Consider the following 20,474-nt stretch of genomic DNA (forward strand, 5'->3'; position numbering starts at 1 on the left):
GACATCAGTGACACACAACATCATTCGATTGGATTGTTAAATTTATTGAGGTCGTTCGATGAATCGGTGCTCATACCCTCTTAATGTTATTGCCGTGGGGACCGCTTGCAGTGGGAAAAATAAAGATTTGAATTAGGGGAAAAAGCCTAAAATAGGGTCCCAACTCAACCAATGGATGGTGTTTATCAAGCCCCATCCACATAAACTTTTCCACCCCTTTTTTTTTTTTGTGGGTAAATTATACGTTTACTTGTTGAATTTTATTTTCTCTTATATTTCACTCATCTTACTTTCAATTTTTTCAATTTGTTTATTGAACTTTAGATATTGAACTTTTTTGTCACTCGATTGTTAAATTTATAACGACAATAAATTAAAATTGAAAAAAATTAAAAGTACAATGAGTGAAATAAGAGAGAGAATAAAGTTCAGTGAGTAAACGTGACATATTTTATTATTAAAATAAGTCACGTAAGCACCCCGTTATTGAGTAAATGGTTGAGTGACAAAAAAAAGTTCAATGTCTAAAATTCAGTGAGCAAATTAAAAAAATTGAAAGTACAGTGAGTGAAATAGGAGAAAGAGTAAAGTTCAGTGAATAAGCATGTAATTTACTCTTTTTTATTAAAGCTAGAAAACGAATTTATGATTTCATAAGATAAAACTCTTTTTTCTTCATTATTTGCTTCAATGTTTTGCACCACATAAAACATATATAATATTATACTACCTTTTCCTATTAAATTTATTTTGTTAATTTTTTATGTTTGACTTATTATTATTTATAAAATTATGAAAATATATTTTAAAACCCTTAAATCAAGTAGCTTTTTAATATATATTTTATAAAATTTAATTATTTAAAATATTTAAAATAATCATGATCAAATTTTAAATATTTTAACTTTTAAAAATTTAATTATAGACATATTTATTGAACGAAGAGAGTATATTTTATTGAATTTTAAAATAAGTAACGTGAGGTTTGCACAAGATTGAGGTTTTATATATGGTTCTAATTTGGAAGTCTTATTTTGATGCTTTTATAGAAAGTAAAAGAACGACCCGAATCAAACGTTTTAATGTTTAAAGGGATGATTGTTATCTTTAGAAGTCACGGGTTTGAGCACCAGCGACTGTAGGGTATTTCATATTTGAGCATTTATTATCAAATGATTAATAATCTTTAGAACAAACATTATCACTTGTAATCACCATAGATTAATAAAAAATGTATTTGATTGGTTTGATTTATTTTAATTGGGAAAAGATAAAAATCGAAGCATTTAATTCTACTTTTTTAAAAGGTGGTTTTGTATGATTCAACAAGGAACGTGCAAAACGAAACATCGATAAGAGCCTCGTTAAAAGACCTCCATAGATCCAGGTAGAAGAAAAAGAGTGTGTCAAATCGACGTTTTTTCATCGTTCAAGATTCAGTCACACCAACCCGACACACACCAGCAATTTGCTCACTGAACTTCATTCTCTCTCCTATTTTGCTCATTAAACTTTCAATTTGTCTAATTTACTCACTGAACTTTTGAATTACACTTGTTTTGATTACTTTGAATTATTTTATTATTATTTTCATATGATGTGACATTTATCATTATTATTTAATATAAAATTATTTAAAATATAAAATAAAAATAGAAGTTGGTGGAACGCCAACTCTGGCCATTGTCGTAGCCGTGGATGGTGATCATTCGATCTCTGATTTCATGGGTTAGTTCGTCTAGACCTATGAGTCAGAATCTGGTGGTTATTACACCGAAAAATGTCCCAAAACTTATGAATCTTAACTGAAACATTTCAGCTTCTCACTTTCGATCTCCAATTCATGGACTTCGAAGTAAGTTCCGACAAAATGGAGGTCGGATTCGGATTCAGATCTCATAAGAGGTACCCTCCATTTACTCTATTTGTTCTTATATTTTAAATTTTGTATTTGGATCTGCCACTGCATTCTTTTCATGTCTAGAACAGGTCGATTTGATTATGATTAAGATCTTCTGTCTAATTGTAAATGGAACTGGATTCGTTTCTTTTGAGAATGAGCTTATTGTTTATAAATTTAATTTCATGAATCTGTTTATGTTAATCGGATTTGCAAGATATTTCTAGATGAGATTGATTAATCAATTAAAGTTGTAGCCTTGCTAATGATCTCTCTATATATGCTTTCCTGAGAAAAAATGGTGCAATTTTGATGCAAGAACTATACAATCTGTGCTGGTTCACCCTATTTAGTAGACTCATCCCTCCTTGAATTGTTTTGCAATCTAATCTGCAGCTTTGTTAGCTGTTCTGGCAATCTTCTTAAGCACCAACTCCTCAATGCAGTCTTCAATATCATCTCTGTCTTTTTTCATTTCATTGGAACTAATCTCCAATTATACAGTCATTATTATTCCTTGGCATGGACGGATACAAAATTTTTATTAGGAGACGAATTTGTAAAATTTTAGAGAGGAGTAAACCTATAAAGTTTAAAATGGCGAAAACAGATTATCAATAGAAAATACACAAAAAAATCTAAAATATGTTCAATGGAATTATTGTGTCTCTCACACATTGGACACTTTGGATCAGTTCTGATTCTTCTTTTGACCAAACTTAAGTTTGAGCCAAGGCATTTTTCACTGCTCTCCAATTGTTCTACACCTTTGATTGTGTATGAAAGAGTCTCATACAATTTCCATGTGATAACTTGGACAATATGAAATGAGCTTGGACTCATCTGCATCCTCCTATGCAGTTTCTCCTTTAGCTTCAAGCAGCCAGTTCTAGCAGTATATTCTCCATTTGATGTACCAGGCCATGTAATTCTGTCTTGGCCCCCACTCTAGCAGAAACCTTTGTCTTTTGAATACCAACCATTTCTAATTGTCTTTATATTTTAATTGTATGTTCATCTCTACTACTTGATTTTGGAAAGTAGAAATATATTTACGATGAAATTCTGCATTAGTTCTTCATACAGTGAAAATCTTAAGTTGAATTTGGAAATATTTGCAGACTTGTTTTGGATTCTATTACTATAAGACCTTGTTGAGAGTTAATTTGTTGTTTTTCAGCTTAATTTTTCATAAGTGACATTAATTCAGTGCCTTGCGATGTTTTCAAAGCGCAGTTATGGATACATTCCTATTCACTTCCGAATCCGTCAATGAAGGCCACCCCGACAAGATTTGTGATCAAGTTTCAGATGCTATACTTGATGCATGCCTAGAACAAGACCCGGAAAGCAAAATAGCTTTTGAGACTTGCACCAAGACTAACATGGTTATGGTCTTCGGTGAGATCACAACTAAGGCCAAAGTTGACTATGAGAAAATTGTCCGTGATACTTGCAGAGGTATAGGGTTCACAGCTGATGTTGGCCTTGACGCTGACAACTGCAAAGTTCTGGTTAACATTGAGCAACAGATTCCTGATATTGCTCAAGGAGTTCATGGCCACCTCACCAAGAAGCCAGAGGAAATCGGGGTTGGCGATCAGGGTCACATGTTTGGTTATGCCACAGACGAAACCCCCGAGTTTATGCCACTCACGCATGTTCTTGCAACCAAGCTTGGTGCCAAGCTTACTGTAGTGAGGAAGAACAAGACGTCCATGGCTGGGGCCTGATGGTAAGACCCAAGTGACAGTTGAGTATCGAAATGATGGGGGAGCCATGGTCCCTGTTCGAGTTCATACGGTCTCATTTCGACCCAACATTACGAGACTGTCACCAATGAGAAGATCGCTGCGGACTTGAAAGAACATGTCATTAAGCATGTTATTCCCGCAAAGTATCTCGATGACAAAACCATTTTCCACCTTAACCGATCTGGTAGGTTTGTTCTCGGTGGACCTCATGGAGATGCAGGACTCACTGACCGAAGGATCATTATCGATACCTATGGTGGCTGGGGTGCTCATTGTGGAGGTGCCTTCTCAGGAAAGGACCCCACGAAGGTGGATCGTAGTGGTGCATACATTGTTAGGCAGACAGCAAAGAGTGTGGTTGCCTCGGGCTTGCTCGCCGCTGTATCGTGCAAGTATCCTATGCAATCGGTGTGCTGGAACCATTGTCGGTTTTCGTTGACACATACAAGACCGGCAAGATCCCAGACAAGGATATCTTGCAGTTGATCAAGGAGAACTTTGATTTCAGGCCAGGAATGATCTCTATCAATCTCGATTTGAAGAGAGGCAAGTTTAGGTACCAAAAGACTGCTGCTTACGGTCATTTCGGACGTGATGACCCAGATTTCACTCGGGAGATTGTCAAGCCTCTTAAACCAAAAGCCTAACTCGGTTTCATTACATCGAAATTTCAGCAAATGATTATTATAGTAGCCATGATTCTGTTATACAGCATAAGAATAAAGAAACATGTAATTTTTTCTCTATATATAAATTATCTATTATTATTGTATTCAAACTTTGTTCCTAATGAAGAACACCATTTGTGCTACTATGCTTTGCTCAATGATAGTCATTCGTATTTGTTGCCATTTCACAGAAGATGTAATCATAAAATTACCTCAAGGACAGCAAATGAACATAATTCTTTTATGAATGTACCAACAAACGATCGTGCAGCCGCTCTTCACCGGCACCGAACATCTCATCCACTCTTTTGCCATCTCGATAAAAATGAAATGTGGGAGTGTAACGAATATGCTGCGTTGTTTCGGGGCATTCATCGATATCTGCATAAACGAAAGATAGCTTTGGAAACTGGTTGCTCAACTTGCAAAATGCAGGAAGGATCTGGCTACAAACACCGCACCTGAAACAAGAAAAGTTAAAAGAAGTTCAAACAAGATCATGGATAATCAGCTAAACTAAACTGAGTTTAAACATTAATCAACAAGCATCTTTCATTTTCTCGATTCCTAGCCCTGTTCTATATAGGGGTGCTTATCGAGCAGTCGATCACGAGTTAAGTAGTGTTCAACTAGACTTGAAAACTGTTCGACTCGTGCTGGACATGTTGCTTGTTAAACTCGATAAAATACAACAAATTAACATATTGCAATCGATGTAACAATAAAAAATACACCAGACTAATGTAATACAACAATTCTTGAAAAAAAAAGTTTAAGAATACATAATCAAATACCAAAAGTAAGGCAATCAACATCCTAAAAAAATATTAAAAAGACTAACGAGTTACTCGCGAACTTATGAAGTCGAATCCAATTTTGCTTGACTTAACTCGTTAAGTTCTCGAGTTGAGTCAACTCGAGTCAGTGTTAATTGCGTCTTGATCGATTCAAGATCGAGAGAGCTCAGCTCGGTTAAAACCCCTAATTCTACAACAACCCACTTCCCAAATTTGCTTTCACTCCCAAATCCTCGTTCCACTCTTCCACAGAAACATTTTGACAAACACCTTGTCTGCGTAATGCTGACGAAATTCTATATGAATATGTTACTTACCATGAGGCTCCATAATTGATAACAGTCTGCAGGCACATAAAAAAGGAGTTATAAAAGTCTGTAAAAAGACTATTTTTTTTTGGGAACGACTGTAAAAAAAAATTTAAGTATACGGGAGTTTTGGAGGACTTGATACGAAGAAGAATGTCGTTGAGACTTTCATCGGATGAAGCACTGATCAAATTTCCATGCTTGTTCGGTGGAAGATCCAATCCTGTGTCTTCAAATCCTTTCTTGCTTCTATCTCCGGAGTCTCCCATGGTTTTTCCTCCAACTCTTTAACTCTGATATTTGCTGTCCCCGTTAACTGCACCTCTTTTATCCTTTTAATCTTTCCTGAGGATGATCTTTTCAGTCTTGGTCATTTTATCCGGTTATTCTATCAGGTAAACTTCGCAAATAGTAATTAAACTATCAATTTTAATCAATTTTAATATTTAATCTTTTTATTTTTTTAAAATCATATTTAATGTTTAGTTTTTATTTCATTTTAGCATCTGTTGTAAAAAAATTTAATATGTTTAGTATCTAAATTATTAACTGTGACCCTTTTTAGTATCTAAACTTTTAATTTTTTCAAAAATTTAACGTTAAATTTTGAACGAGGTACTAAAATGAAACAAAAAATAAATTTTAGGTATAATTTTCAAAAAGTTTAGATATATTAAAATAAACCAAAACTGATCATTTAACCGTAATTTACCTATTCTATTTTATGTTAGGGTAAACTATATTGATGTTACCTTTTGTTTTTTATATATTACTTTGGTCATTAATTTTAAAACAATCATATTTTGGTCACTTTTATTTTCAAGCCCGTTTTATTTTAGTACTTACTTTATTGATATGACACGTTAACAGAAATAGTTAGATTTTAATTTATCTTCTAAATTAAAAAAAATTAGCCAAAAATTTTACATAAAAATATTAATTTAGTCCTTAAACTTTAGATAAAAAATTAATTTAACTCTTGAATCAGTCAAAGTTCTCATCACCGGCTGCCCTTACCACCGTCAGTGGTTGCAGATTGACCGTCGGTTGCAAGTAGAAAAGTATAGATACCAACTTGAGAAAAATGTATTGTTTAAGGGACAATTTGCAAATTAAACCTTTCTTAGTGAGGTTCTAAACATATCAAGAGAATCAGATTAGTTAAAAAGAATGCTCCCTATGGTCAATAATAAATCTCAAATACAAATATATATATATATATATATATATATATATATTCAGAACATAAGTATATTACTAATTTCTAAGATTTTTTTTATCGAATATGCTACGGATACGGATATTCGATAAAAAAAACGAAAAGAAAAAACCGCGTCGAGTCGAGTCTTGAAGGGTGAGAACAGAGCCATAAGATCAGTTGCTGGTTGGCTAATGACACCAAATGCAAACTGTTATTAGTACTAAACATAGCATCTTACCCCACTACATAATGAATCCTCGTGTGACCTTCGCCTCTCGGCTATCCAGAGGCTCTTTTCTCGGCTACGAAACCGACAGTCGCAGTTGCACGAGTCGAATAATCTTCTTCCCTTTCGAAGCTTACCGAAAAAACGGAACGACACCCGATATTCGTCTAGTTGACTTCGGAGAATGCCCCTGGATTGAACTTCCTGCACAATGCTTCAATGGCTGCTCCGATTCTAGATGGATTCTGTAATCCGAATTAGTGAAGCGTCATCGTGTGCAAAACGGCAAGCAACACATGGTATTAATTTCAACGAGAAATGCTTTACATTACCGGATATAATTCTCCTGTACCTTGCCCTCGACGCTAATTATGAGAGGACCTTGTCTAGATCTTCGGAAACAGCCTAGACGCTAATTAGGATCGATATTTAGCGAAAGACGTTAGTAAATATCGTATAGAATGAGCTGTTTCTACCTGCATTTTTTGCAGATCATGATCATGTAAAAGCGAAAGAATATCGATGTCGGAAAAGAATCACGTTAAATTAAATCCGAAAGGAAAGAACACTGTAACTTAAAAAGCAGATTATTGACAACAGCATGAGATTGTCATATATACATCTGTAAGATTTGTTGTCAAGCGCTTTGCCGAGTATGGTTTGGTCGTCACTAAGAAGCCATCGGTTCCGGACAACTCGATCAGACAATCTCACTGCTTGTCCAGCTAGGTAGCATTCGTCGCAGAAAGTATGATTACGTTACGACATTTGATCTGAACAGAAGATCATCAGATTGTTAATGATTCAAGTTCACTTTTCGCGGTGAGGTTTTAGATACCTACCAGGGGGACACCGAAATTTTCGTGATCCAATAGTTCAGTGATGCCTTCCGGTAACTGCGCCATCGAACGATGAGATCCGGGATCACATACCAAAAAACATCAAAAGTTAACCATGTCGCTGGTAGATTCACATCATTCAACATCTTCAGCCACAGAATCTATCTGGTATAAAGAGTAAGATACAATTAGTTGATCAAGATTGTACAGTTTTCTAAAATCTCCACAAAGTCCCCAAATAAGAAACTTTTCGATCAGATGTCAATGTAGATTATAAATCGAGACGCGTACCCTATGTGCACAGGATGCAACATGCAACATACTATTTTGTTAAATAAGCAACACGGCACAAAATCAAATTTGATCAAGGAGAAAAATAGGTAGTAACCTCACATCATTCCTAACAACAGAAGCTTGTGATTCAACCAACCTATCGACCGGAGCTTTCTGCAAAATGAAGGTCCCAACAGATCCTCGACAGTGCCAAACCTGAGCAATGTAACAGATACAAAGAATACTGAAGGATTTCATCAATAGCGTTACATAGAGAAGAAGGAAATTTAAAAAAACGTTAAGAAAGGTGGCAATAAGAGGGAATATCAGTACTGCAGACATATACTTGGAATTTTATGTCGTAGTTGTAGTTCCGTTCCTTCTTCACTAAAACCGAATCAACCCGTCATCCGATTACCCCTCTAAAATAAAAAGACTACGAAGGACTTACAGAATCTCATCCCCGACACTAATCACTGAGGCAGTAAACATCCTGTTTTTCTGTGAATTCACGCTGTCTAGGCCATTGTTAACAACAGAAGAACTAGTGCCATCTAGAGGAGAATTCTTTTTAACTCTCCCTGCCCTTTAAATTTTTCTTTGCTCGAGGTGCTGCTGATGGAAAGCAATGCATTCGGCACTGTATCGTAGATGCTTCCAATTGAAGTATAACTGTGAAAAAATTGATGACAATCAAATAGAGAATAGTTTGATAGTAACAAAAACATAACAAAAAGGAGAAGAACAAAAGAGGTGATATTTCATGCAAAATAGAAGAATCATTACCCTTCATTGTAGAGACTGCAGTACCGAACCTTGCAGGCTAAGAGGAAAGCCCATACATCTCTGCAAAAAAGTGATAAACAATTCAGATATATCCCAAACCAAAATGGTCATCCAACTATAGAGTGTTATATTGCTGAGTCCCTCGACTATTAAAAATTACAAAATGGTCACTTAACTTTTTATGATGTTCAAAACTCGTTATTTTCTGTTAAAAAATTGATGATAGCATGAGCTAAACATTAACCTGTTGACAGTGATATGATAAAATATGATCCCAGAATTTGAAACAACTATTTCAGCTTAGGCAACCGTTAATTTTTTAATGGAAAAAGATAAGTTTGGAACATAATAAATAGTCAAGTGACCATTTTATAACTTTTAATAGTCAGAAAACTTAATAATACTTTACCCTTTTTCTTATTTGATGATGAAAATAAAATTATAATTAATAAATAGTTTACGTTCAATCTTTATAGAAGAAATTGAAACCGCATCTAAATTTCGAAGAGCAGCAGAGAAAAATCGAAATCGAAATCAAAAGATGGTAGCTTTTAACAAACCATTTCAAATTCAATTCATTATTTTTCCTGCTTAATCAATATAACGATTAGGGTTCTTTTCCAGGTTTGTATAGCTTGCCTGTTGCCACTCTTCCTCGTTCCGATCGTCAACATTTTGCCTCTCCTCTTCGATTTCATCATGGTAAAATTATTTGATTTTTATAATCATCAATGTTTTTTATTTGATTAATTAACCCCCTTTTTTCACACCAGGGTAAAATCTACAGGCTTTTTGGATGGGAATACCGTAAACCGGAAAGGGCACCGCCGGCGTGTCCCTATAAACCGGCTGCAAAACTGGAAAACACTAAAGTGAGCGATCGTTATTTGCCTGCTTAATTTAAGTTTGTGCTTATTTATTGAATTAGTAATGACTAGTAATCCAAAGTTTTACTTTTAACTTAATTTGGTTTATTATTTGTGCTGAATTATCATTGCTAATGGAGGATACACTGGTTTCGGAGGTACTTAGAATTTCTTAGGGTTTGCTTTGCCGCAATTTGAAGAAGCCGATTATTATGTGTAAAATATAGAGGTGAATGATAAAAGCTTCAAAAACGTGGTTTTTAGGCGCTTAGCAAATGAAAAATATAGCAATGGAGATCTAATTCTGTGCATAAATTAATCCTTTTTTCTTTTTTGAAAATTGCTTGACAGAATTTCGAACAAGTAATCGATCGATCTAGAAGTTCAGATGAGAATCTGGACCTGATTGAAGTAGCTATCCTTTGGTGTTATAGCTTTTATTTTGAACATGGCTTAATTGGTATCTAATCAATCAACTGATTTTAGGGATTGTGTTTGCCAGTAAAACGAGGATTGGGCTTCTGTGCTCTGGATTATTACATTTTCTTGTTCAGATTCTTAAACTGGTTTGCATAGTAGCCTGTTACCTTATGGCTTTAGGAGTTTGGAGGGACGCCCGTGTTGTAGATACACGGATGGAGAGGATAAGGAAAAGGAGAAGGATTAAAGAAGGAAAATTTGTCTCCTCTTGTTGTGTGGTCAGAGTGTGGAACTTTTTCTTTTGGTTCAAGGGAGGGGAAGAGAAAAATTAGTGAACTTTTTGCGACTTATTTATCTCTTTGTCTTGAGCTGGATGAAAGCCTTACAAATAGATGAAAAATTGAGAATGCAATCTGATTTTGGAAATTGTTTAGGCCTTCTATGCTGCCCCTCCCACCCTAAAATAACCCAAGTTGAGAGGAAGGTTTAGAAATAATCTGGGAGTATATCTGTTTAAAGTAAAATGGTGTTGCTGCATGATCGTGTTAAGAATTTAGGTCTATTTTCTGGTGGTGCTGTTTTGTCTCCACTAGCAATTATCTGACAAATGCAAGCTATATCAATAGATTTCTAGCAGGTATCCTATACTTGTGAGCTAATTTTTTTGTGCCATTTATATAAAAAAAACCATAATCTGGTATTGGATCTGTTTATATTAAAATGGTGATTCTTCATGATCGTGTAAAGTATATGGGTCGTATTGCGATAATATTTTGTCTCCATAAGCAACTATCTGATAATGCAAGTTATATTATTGGATTTGTAGCAGGTAACTAGTACATAGGAGCTAACTTTCTGAATAGGTATCAGCTTTGTTCTTCTTTGTCCATCTTAGTTCCCAGTTTTATACTTATATTGAAAAAACATAATAGGAGTTTTGAAATTCACTGGTAAGTAACTCGAACGTATTATTCCATAAACAAGGAGTATGTAACACCGGATTCACTTCATTTCATTCGTGCTTTATGTGAGGGAGGCCATGAGTTTCATGTAGTTCGTTTTCTGTCACTCTTGCATGGAATACTCTTGTTTGTAGCATTCTGATCAGTCAGGTCTTCTTTGCAAGCTATTATCCACCAATCGTCCGGCAACCATCGACTCTAATAATTATTTATATTTTATAAGCTGTTGGGAAAAAAACTCACAATAATCTAGTTTGATTTTTGGTCAGTAGTTGTTACCAATGTTTATCTTTGTTTCGTGATTATATCCTTTTGATTTGCTTAAGTTTCTGGTTGACAGGTGACCCCAGAAACTGAACCTGGTGCACCGGAGTCTAGTTCGAAACTCATCGGAGAGACAAATGGCAAACAGGATTGATATTGAAAGCTCGATCCTGTTGAAGATGAACTTCTTAAGTTTTTTGATTTGTTGGGAAAAAGAATCACTCTGTATGTTTTATACATAATCTAGACATAGTAAAGCATGGGAAGCCATGGAACCTACATAAGTCTTGTTTAGAGGAAACATGAAAATGTAATAAAATCTTTCCCCATAAATCCTCTTCTAAAGGTTTGTTTTAAGTGCAGGAGTTGCATTGAACCTAAAGTTTAACTTGGTTGGTTTATGCCCTTATTCAAGTAAAAAACTTTAATTTTAGTACTTGAATTAGTAACCTTCTTCGAATTTGGTCCTTAAGAGATTTTTGCTCTTAAGTTTAATCTTTAACTAGGCACTTTCTCTCAAGTTGATATATAAAATTTTAGCTCTTAGTTGATATCCGAACATTAGTTTCATCCATTATTTTGGTACTTTTGGTAAACTACGCATTTAATACCTAAATTATCAGTTTTTGTCTGATTTAGTATTTAAACTTTTAATTTTTTCAAAACCATACCTAATGTTTAGGTTTTGTATCATTTTAATACATTGTCGTTAAAAGCTTAACGCATTTAGTACCAAAACTATAAGTTTTGGCATGTTTTAGTATCTAAACTTTAAAAAAAATCAAAATCATATCTAATGTTTAGTTTTTTGTTTCATTTTAATAACTCGCTATTAAAACCTTAACACGTTTAGTACCCAAGTTATCAGTTTTGATTCGTTTTAGTATCGGAACTATTATTTTATTTTTTTCTAAAAAATAACATTAAATTTTGAACAGATACTAAAATGAAACAAAAACTAAACTTTATGCGTGGTTTTAAAAAAATTGAAAGTTTAGGTACTATAACAAACTAAAATTAAGAGTTTAGGTGCTAAGCGCGTAATTTACCCTTTTTAAAAACACACATGATAACATCATTAATGGCACATAATAATTTTAGGGTAAATTATGCATTTAGTATTTAAACAATCAATTTTGGCCCGTTTTAGTACTTCAACTTTTAATTTTTTTCAAAACCATGCCGAAAGTTCACTTTTTGTTTTATTTTAGTACACTTGTTCAAAATTTAACCTTTGGTTTTGAAAAAAAAATAAAAGTTTAATTATTAAAATGGATCAAAATTGATAGTTTATGTACTAAACACGTTTTTTAAAGAATAAAGACATGATGCTAAAATGAAATGAAAACTAAATTTTAGGTATGTTTTTGAAAAAAATTGAAAGTTTAAGTACTAAAACGGATTAAAATTGATAGTTTAGGTACTAAATACATAGTTTACCCATAATTTTATGTTCTCATGCCATTAAAATTAGAATCTTCAATAAAAATGAGATTGAAGTTTATCATATTTTAATGATATTGAAATAAAAATGATTTTCTTCAGTAAAATAATACAGGCATCGGACTTTATATTGAGTTTCAACGTTCAGAGTTATGTTTATGTTCGTTTGTTTATTTTTGAAGGTGTTCATATTCAATTCGTGTTTGTTTAAATTTTTAATATAGTGTTTTTGTTCGTTTATTTGTTTTTAAAATGTTTGTATTTGTTTGTTTAATGTTCGATAACCAACACTCTTTTTATCATTTTATTTACAAGCCAAATAAAGTTGGTGAAAATACACCATTAGTCCTTAAGTTCCTGAAGTTTCACAGTCTGAACTCTAAAATCCATATTATGATTTAGTATCTATCTTCACCAATATTTAAAATGTAAAAAAAGAAAAGAAAAATGAGAATTGAGTATGCGAGTTTATATATGAATCAATAAATAAACTTATAAACGAGCCAATAAACGAGTTTATTCGTGAATATAAACGAAATGAACACACCTTTATCCATGTTCGTTGATTTATTAAATGAACATAAAAAATTTGTTCATACACATTTATTTAACTTAATAAACGAACATTATACGAACGGTTCATTAACAGTTCGTCGAACATTTTATTCATTTACACCCCTAACTCTTTGGATGTTTGGGCTTCCCATTTTATTAGGGTTAAGTGGACACCAAATTAGAAACATGAAGTTAATATAGAACACTTCCTATATTGCAAGGTCTCCATAGTTATAATTTCTATATAATCGATCGATTATCATTCTACTATCGACAATAATTTTTTATTCAAACTAAAATGAGTAAATCATTCACTTTCAATTAAAACATATTTAAGAGAACATTAACTTATTTTTTAAAAAATAATCTGAAATTATTATAAGGAAATATATACTTAAAATTTTATTAGTCAATTGACAACACACGTACACATACAGATACAGATATTTAAATTCAGAATTATCAAGGAGAATAACATTTTCCTTTTAAGTATTATATAGAAAAAAATATATTACGTTTCTACCATAGGAAACTCACGTTCCAATTAAATGATATTTTCTAAACTTGTCTTTTTTATTAAAAAAATTAATTGTCATCTGAGTTAAACGTTAACTCGGTGACTACGATATGATAAATTCGATCTCAGAATCGTTTGAATTATACAACCGTTTGAGACATCGAATTCAAATTTTATCATATTTCAATCAATAATTTAACCGTTTGACGTTTTGGTCGCGTCTTAAAGATTCTAGTTAATGGTGTTCCGACAGAAAGAGTCAAGATTGCTCGATGGTTGAGGCCTCACTCCACTGTTATTCAACATTGTGGGTGAGAGTTTAAACCAAATGCTGGTCAGAGCAGGGAACAAAGATTTATTTTCGGGTTTCTTGTTGGGTGGTTGCTTTTGATCTTCTTCTTTTTTTATAACCACCAGTTTCCGATCCATTGATCTACTAATCCGAATCAAGTACTACAGAGGCAAGGACGACCCTCCCAACTCAATTTACTAAAAATTTATTAATTATTAAAACAAAAATTATAATTAAATTTCAAATGTTTTGAATTTAAAATAAATATTTTTAAAAAAATTAGAATGTTAATGTGAAATAATTTAAGAAATTAAGAATTTAGAATGTTATGGTGGTAAAATTTAAGAAATTAGGAATTTAGAATGTTAGAGCGAAATAATTTGAGATTTATAAATAAAAATTTATTATAAAATAAAAAATAATATATATATATATATATTAAACCGGGTATCGGGTATGTGGGTACCCGGTTAAACAACATTTTGTTATATTAAATTGAAATTAGAACCTAATTAAAAGTTAAGAATTAAAGTTAATCTTGGTGATCAAATTGATTAATTCTAAAATCTAGGAGATTTAATCTGCAAATTTAATACATGACTGGAATAAAAGATTTTAAAGTTAATACTCAAATTAAGGCATTAGACAAATTAAAAACAAAATCATGATCAAATTGGATTAAATGAATATCCAAGGAAACAAATCATAAACAAGTATTGACCAAAATGGAAGAAAGCAAAGCAGGGTGCCAGCATCGCAAATACGTAACTTTACAAGGACCCGCATCTTAATTATACAAATTTTTTAACTGCCACGTAAACACCGTTAAATGTTAACATCATATGGTCGTTTTAAACTCATTTAAATAGTTCATTGGTATATTTATTACAATTTTAAAAATAGTAATCATTTCGCATCCTGACCCATAATTATGTGGTCATTTATGTAGTTTATCCTATTATTTAAAAAACCAGCGACACTCTTTTAATTTTATAAGCCGCCCTCAATATCATTTCACGTGTCATTAATCATTTATTTAGTCACTAAACTATTATATTAATTCTATTTTAATCATCTGATTATTATCTTTTACCTATCAAGTTCGTCATCAAACACATACTTAAAAATTGGCCGTTCATTGTTGAGCATGTTTGCCTTTTCCTTTTCGGTTTTATTGTAAGCAGGATATGGATGCTTAAAGTTTTTAAACAAGTGGATGACATCCCATCGTTTTCAACCAACATTTGCTAACAAAATTCTCATGTTTTTTTTAGTTCTTTTCACGTATAATATCAAAATTAGCCCCCAACATTTATCAAAACGATCGTTTTATTAATGTTCTATTTTTTGAAGCATTTTGGCCCCCAACATTTCATTTTAAGGCAAAACGACCCATAAAATTTGATAGAATAATCAATTTGTTTAGTCTTTTTAGACATTTTAGCCCTCAAAGTTTCATTCTGGGTTAAAAATGCTCATATTTTGGAGCGATAATCACGTTTTAACTAGGGATGAGCATTGGACCCGAACCCGAAGGGTTCCGACCCAACCCAACCCAACCCGATCGGGTCGGGGTTTTTTTTTTAAATCGGGTTCGAGTTGGGTCGGGTTTTTTTAAGTGTGATGTTCGAGTCAGGTCGAGTTCGAGTTTAGGGTGAAAAATACTCGACCCGACCCGAAAAAATATATAATTTTATCTTAAATATTTAGAAATAATTACAATAATACCCCTCTATATATATATATATATATATATATATATTTCAATTAAGTCATTGTTTTAATGAATAAAAATATTTTTTATTTCGGGTCGGGTCGGGTGAAATTTTGTTTTGGTCGGATCGGGTCGGGTCTCGGGTGGAGGATCTTTTGTTCTTGGGTCGGGTCGGGTGGACCAAAAACCCGATGCAACCCATGCCCATATCTAGTTTTAACTAATGATTTTCATCTATAAAGGGAGCTTTTTGTCCCGAAGTGAAACGTTGAGGGCCAAAATGATCGTTTTAGTAAAAGTTAAGGAGTATTTTGGACATTATGCCTTCTTTTTATTAAAAAATGAAATCATTGAGAACTATATTGGTTCCACTTGTTGGATGGAGCTTTATTGCAGGTCCCCCCACCTTTGGAAATCCAGAAAACAAATTTGGCTTTGATTGGATTATCATGAGCATGAACCCCATGGCCATGGCTGACTATGACAGACATTTTTAAACACCAAAAAAAAAAAAATATATATATATATATATATATATATAATCAAGGTAAAAAATCGATTCAACTTGAGATTCTTCTAATCAACAAAGATATAACATTTTTCACCGTACAAGTAATACCTCTAGGATTTTAAAGTAAACGCTACGATTATCAATTTTAAATCATAAATATGATAATTACGCTCGAGTATTTTCAGTTGTCTCATTGCGTAAGTCATTATCTTACCATTTGTATCATTAATAAACAATCTAGATCGATGTGAACACATAATCATTTCAGACTCAGACTGAATCAAAATCGGTGGGTATATCAAAATATATTCCAATAATCTACCGACGAATATCAGATAATATTTGTTAACCCTAAGAAATGTGTATAGGACTTAAAAAACACACACATATATATTCATATAAAATAAAATTTTGTTGTATTTTTTTAATATTTGATCTCAAATGTTAAATAAAGAATGTCCAATAATGTTGGACCCTGTCAGTTCCACATAATATTGTTTTAAAATATTAGGATAAAGACTGAACCCCAATGTGTGTTTTAATAAAAATGACTGAATTTTTCTCAACAATGATGAAAATGAAGCTTACCTATCTAATTCGAGTCAATTTTTTTTAAAAAAAAATCGAGTTCGAGTCGGTTGGATCAAGGCTTTTAAAGATTATGCACGGGTTGAATCGGGTTCAAGTTTATAGTTAAAAATATCCAACTTGAACCGACTAAAAAAAATATAATTTTACTTTATATGTTTAGAGATAATTGCAATAAGACCACTCTATATAGTAGTTTTTTTAATCAAATATCTATTTTTTATTGAATAAAAGTAATATTTTTCATAAATATATTATTTTGGGTTCGATCGAGTCAAGTTTAGCCTTTATCTCAAAAGGGCAGATTGAGTTCGGGTCGGATGGAATGCTTATAAGTTTTGAGTTGAGTGGAAAGTGTATAATTTTTCGGGTTGAGTCGGATTTAGAAATCCGACCAAACCTATCCCATGCTCATCCATAATAGAGATACAACTATTTAAACCCGAATTCATTAATCATTTATTAATCCAAAACACCTTGATTAGGGTTTGAGGTTGTCAAGAGTTTGAAATCCAAAAAAAAGGGGGGGGGGAATGAAAATAGATTGATAAACCGCAAGGACAAGTGAAGCGCAAGCGAAGAAAGGCAAACCAGTAACTCTCTCAAACCAGTAACTCTCTCTCTCTCTACCTTTTATGTTCCATCTCCATGACAGTACGGCTCAACAAAACAAAAACTCCTTAAAATTTTTAAAACTAAGCAAAGTCATAACACCACCACCAGGGAATCAAAAAGGCAAAATCTTCACTGTTTTTTTTTTTCAAGCTTTGAAGAATAAAAGGCATGGGTTTTCTGCATGACGACGTGGTGATTATGAGGCAGGCGGATAAAGAAGGAGAGCCGAGCATCATCACTGTAAATTGCCCTGATAAAACTGGTTTAGGCTGTGATTTATGCCGCATCTTGCTCTTCTTCGGTCTTAACATTGTCAGAGGAGGTATTCTCAAATTTTCTTCAAACTTGTTTAGACTTTTTTATTGTTTTTGTTTTCTTTTAAAAAAAGCTTAATTTGTTCTTGTGAAGATGTATCTACGGATGGGAAATGGTGTTATATAGTGTTTTGGGTGGTTTGTAAGCCAACAACTAGATGGGAATTGTTGAAGAAAAGACTAGCTGCAGCTTGCCCTTGTTGCTATTCTACTTCTGGGATTTCTTATTACAGTTCTGAATTGCAGTCTTCAAGGCCTCCTGATGTATTTCTCCTCAAGCTTCGCTGTTATGATAGAAAAGGCCTTTTACATGGTAACCTTTTTTCTTCTTATCAGGACCATCTTCCTGTTGTTTCGCACTTTCAAGTTCTGTCAAATTTTTGTCTTCATCTGGTTGATTCTTTTACTATTCAATGGACATATCTCCTTCAAATGCATTGTGGGGTTGTTTCATTTGGTTAAGGGATTTGCTGTTCTCCTTTGAGTTTCGGAGTTTCAGCACGGTGTATTTAAGGGTATGAGTTTCACTGTCAAATGGTCGAGTTTTTGAGCATATGCTACCTTGCATTCATCTCAGGACAGGGTCTATTTTATGAATAATTTGAGAAATGTATTAGTGATCAACTTTTGATCTTTTGCCCTGGCAGATGTGACACAAGTTTTGTGTAGTCTTGAATTCAGTATAGAGAAAGTGAAGGTCTCTACAACTCCGGACGGCACGGTGATGGACCTGTTTTTCATTACGGATACCAGGTTTTGTTCCTTTGATATTATGATCTCTTCAAATCAAATCCCTTGCTTTGCTAATCTTTAGAAACTAGCTGTATGTTTCGTTAACCCGGATCAGTTATGCCTCTTTGAAATGCTTACAAATGTATCTTGAATCAGAACAATATGTACATCCATTCACACTGCATATGCATATGCCTATGCCTAAAAGAATATGCTTAACATTCTGTTTTGGAGGAAGGATTAATGGATTGGAGTTGAATTACATGTCCACTTTGAGTTTGAACTACCCTTGGTCAATATTTTCTTTTCCAGGGAACTATTACATACAAAAAATAGGCAGGAGGAGACTTATAAAGCGTTGGAAGATGTTATGCAGGACGCTATAATTAGCTTTAACGTCGAAAAGGTTGGACCCGAAATTACTGCATGTTCTCAAGCATCTCCATTTCTCCCACCTGCAATAACCGAAGATATTTTCAACATCGAGACGTCTAATGAACTCCCGAGTGTATCGCTTACGTGCAACGATATTTGTGTCACAATAGACAACTCACTTAGCCCTGCTCACACTCTTGTTCAGATCGTATGTGGAGAACATAAAGGTCTTCTATATGACATAATGAGAACTCTGAAGGATTACAACATTCAGGTAGATAGACTCATTACTATATGATAAACCGAATTTTCATCACTCAACTTTCAAAAAAAAAAATGAAGCACTACAGTTGATCATGTACATTTCTCTGCTCACACTCCATGTTAATGCCTCAGTTTCATAACTTGACTAGATCTCATACGGACGCTTCTATATAAAACAAGGAAAGAAGTGCGAGATCGACTTGTTTATAATGCAAGCTGATGGGAAGAAGATAGTTGATCCCAGAAAGCAAAGTGCATTGTCCTCACGTCTGAAGATGGAGCTGCTCCAACCCCTCAGAGTAGCTGTAGTGAGCCGGGGTCCTGACACTGAGCTTCTAGTCGCAAACCCTGTAGAGTTATCAAGCAAGGGCCGGCCTCTTGTTTTCTTCGACATTACCCTTGCTCTAAAGATGCTTAACACTTGCATATTCTCGGTATTTTCTCAGCTCTCTGCTGTATAAGCTTCATTGACATGTTGAACTTAACACTGCACTAGAGTTCATATCATGGGGCTGTATGTTTTCCACATCTTTTCTGCAATAATATGCATGTGTTTTTCTCGGTTACTCATCTTCGCTGTTCCGATGCATTACTTTTTCGTTATATCTGGAGTCGATCGATGTTTCTCCCTTTTTCTTTTGCAAGTTGAGCAATTAGCCTTTATGTGTTTTTCATATTTTTCAGGCAGAGATTGGAAGACACATGATCGGAGATCGAGAATGGGAAGTTTACAGAGTTCTACTAGATGAAGGGGCTAGCTTATCCGTCCCAAGACGAAAGGTCGAGGAAGAAGTTTGGAAGCGGTTGATGGGTTGGGAATAACTATGATCACAAGATAGCCCCTTCGTCTGCTGCCATTGCTAGTGCTGCAGTACATATACTATGTGCCTCCGCCGTGTGCAATCGGTGTAAATTATTGATCAGGTCAGTAAAAACTTTGAAGCTTCTGAGGCTAACCATGTGATATAGGAACCTGTTGGTAGCAAGTAGACAAAGAGGAAACAATAAGTGCTTGCGGCCATGTATACTTGAAAGGTCAAGAGTTGCTGTATCATAGATGTAGATATGATGTATATCTTGTTGGGTAACCTACGCATTTAGTACCTAAACTTTTAATATTTTTTCAAACTCATGCCTAATGTTTAGTTTGTGTTTCATTTTAGTACCTCGCCCTTAAAAACTTAAACGTGTTTAATACCTAAAATAACAGTTTTGGTCCATTTTAATACTCTCAAAATTTAACGTTAATTTTTTTTAAAAGTAAATTTATTTGAGCTCTATTCTAGTTGT

At 33.6% G+C, this 20,474-nt stretch overlaps 3 protein-coding genes and 1 pseudogene across 4 annotated transcripts in view; 3 read left to right on the forward strand and 1 right to left on the reverse strand.

The window, feature by feature from the left end:
- The window catches only part of LOC120143058 (ACT domain-containing protein ACR10-like), a 29,767-nt gene extending 9,586 nt beyond the window's left edge, over positions 1 to 20,181 (forward strand). Inside the window, exons 2-8 of one of the 2 annotated variants that reach the window (XM_039157480.1) lie at positions 5,013 to 5,034; positions 17,604 to 17,821; positions 17,908 to 18,126; positions 18,461 to 18,566; positions 18,858 to 19,194; positions 19,334 to 19,618; positions 19,869 to 20,181. In XM_039157480.1, coding sequence (XP_039013411.1) covers positions 17,668 to 17,821; positions 17,908 to 18,126; positions 18,461 to 18,566; positions 18,858 to 19,194; positions 19,334 to 19,618; positions 19,869 to 20,006 — 1,239 coding nt within the window. In that variant the 5' untranslated portion in view covers positions 5,013 to 5,034; positions 17,604 to 17,667 and the 3' untranslated portion in view covers positions 20,007 to 20,181. Of the gene's footprint in view, positions 1 to 5,012; positions 5,035 to 17,463; positions 17,822 to 17,907; positions 18,127 to 18,460; positions 18,567 to 18,857; positions 19,195 to 19,333; positions 19,619 to 19,868 lie in introns of those variants that run through there. The other variant, XM_039157479.1, reaches the window with a different exon arrangement.
- LOC120143059 lies at positions 1,897 to 4,464 on the forward strand (annotated as a pseudogene).
- On the reverse strand, positions 4,442 to 5,720 carry LOC120143061 (thioredoxin-like 3-3). The gene is made up of 3 exons (XM_039157483.1): positions 5,550 to 5,720; positions 5,437 to 5,462; positions 4,442 to 4,783 (listed from the first exon to the last, which is right to left on the reverse strand). Exons 1-3 carry the CDS (start codon positions 5,694 to 5,696, stop codon positions 4,564 to 4,566), a joined length of 393 nt encoding a protein of 130 aa, XP_039013414.1. The 5' UTR covers positions 5,697 to 5,720; the 3' UTR covers positions 4,442 to 4,563.
- Positions 9,204 to 11,570, forward strand: LOC120143062. The gene is made up of 4 exons (XM_039157484.1): positions 9,204 to 9,296; positions 9,377 to 9,454; positions 9,526 to 9,624; positions 11,341 to 11,570. The coding sequence occupies exons 1-4, from the start codon at positions 9,294 to 9,296 to the stop codon at positions 11,416 to 11,418; spliced, it is 258 nt and encodes an 85-aa protein (XP_039013415.1). The 5' UTR covers positions 9,204 to 9,293; the 3' UTR covers positions 11,419 to 11,570.
- Positions 20,182 to 20,474: the final 293 nt, after the last annotated feature.

Source organism: Hibiscus syriacus, unplaced genomic scaffold (genome assembly GCF_006381635.1).
Source record: "Hibiscus syriacus cultivar Baekdansim isolate YM2019G1 unplaced genomic scaffold, ASM638163v2 tig00110833_pilon, whole genome shotgun sequence".
NCBI lineage: Eukaryota > Viridiplantae > Streptophyta > Magnoliopsida > Malvales > Malvaceae > Hibiscus > Hibiscus syriacus.

What these genes read in the sequence shown, in the direction of transcription:
- LOC120143062 (XM_039157484.1), top strand. An exon ending in TCCTCTTCGATTTCATCATG is followed by an intron (nt 9,455 to 9,525) that starts GTAAAATTATTT and finishes TTTTCACACCAG; the next exon opens with GGTAAAATCTACAGGCTTTT. An exon ending in CAAAACTGGAAAACACTAAA is followed by an intron (nt 9,625 to 11,340) that starts GTGAGCGATCGT and finishes TCTGGTTGACAG; the next exon opens with GTGACCCCAGAAACTGAACC.
- LOC120143061 (XM_039157483.1), bottom strand. Translation starts at nt 5,696, where the DNA reads ATGGGAGACTCCGGAGATAGAAGCAAGAAAGGATTTGAAGACACAGGA. An exon ending in TCAAGTCCTCCAAAACTCCC is followed by an intron (nt 5,463 to 5,549) that starts GTATACTTAAAT and finishes ATGTGCCTGCAG; the next exon opens with ACTGTTATCAATTATGGAGC. An exon ending in ATCAATTATGGAGCCTCATG is followed by an intron (nt 4,784 to 5,436) that starts GTAAGTAACATA and finishes TTCTTGTTTCAG; the next exon opens with GTGCGGTGTTTGTAGCCAGA.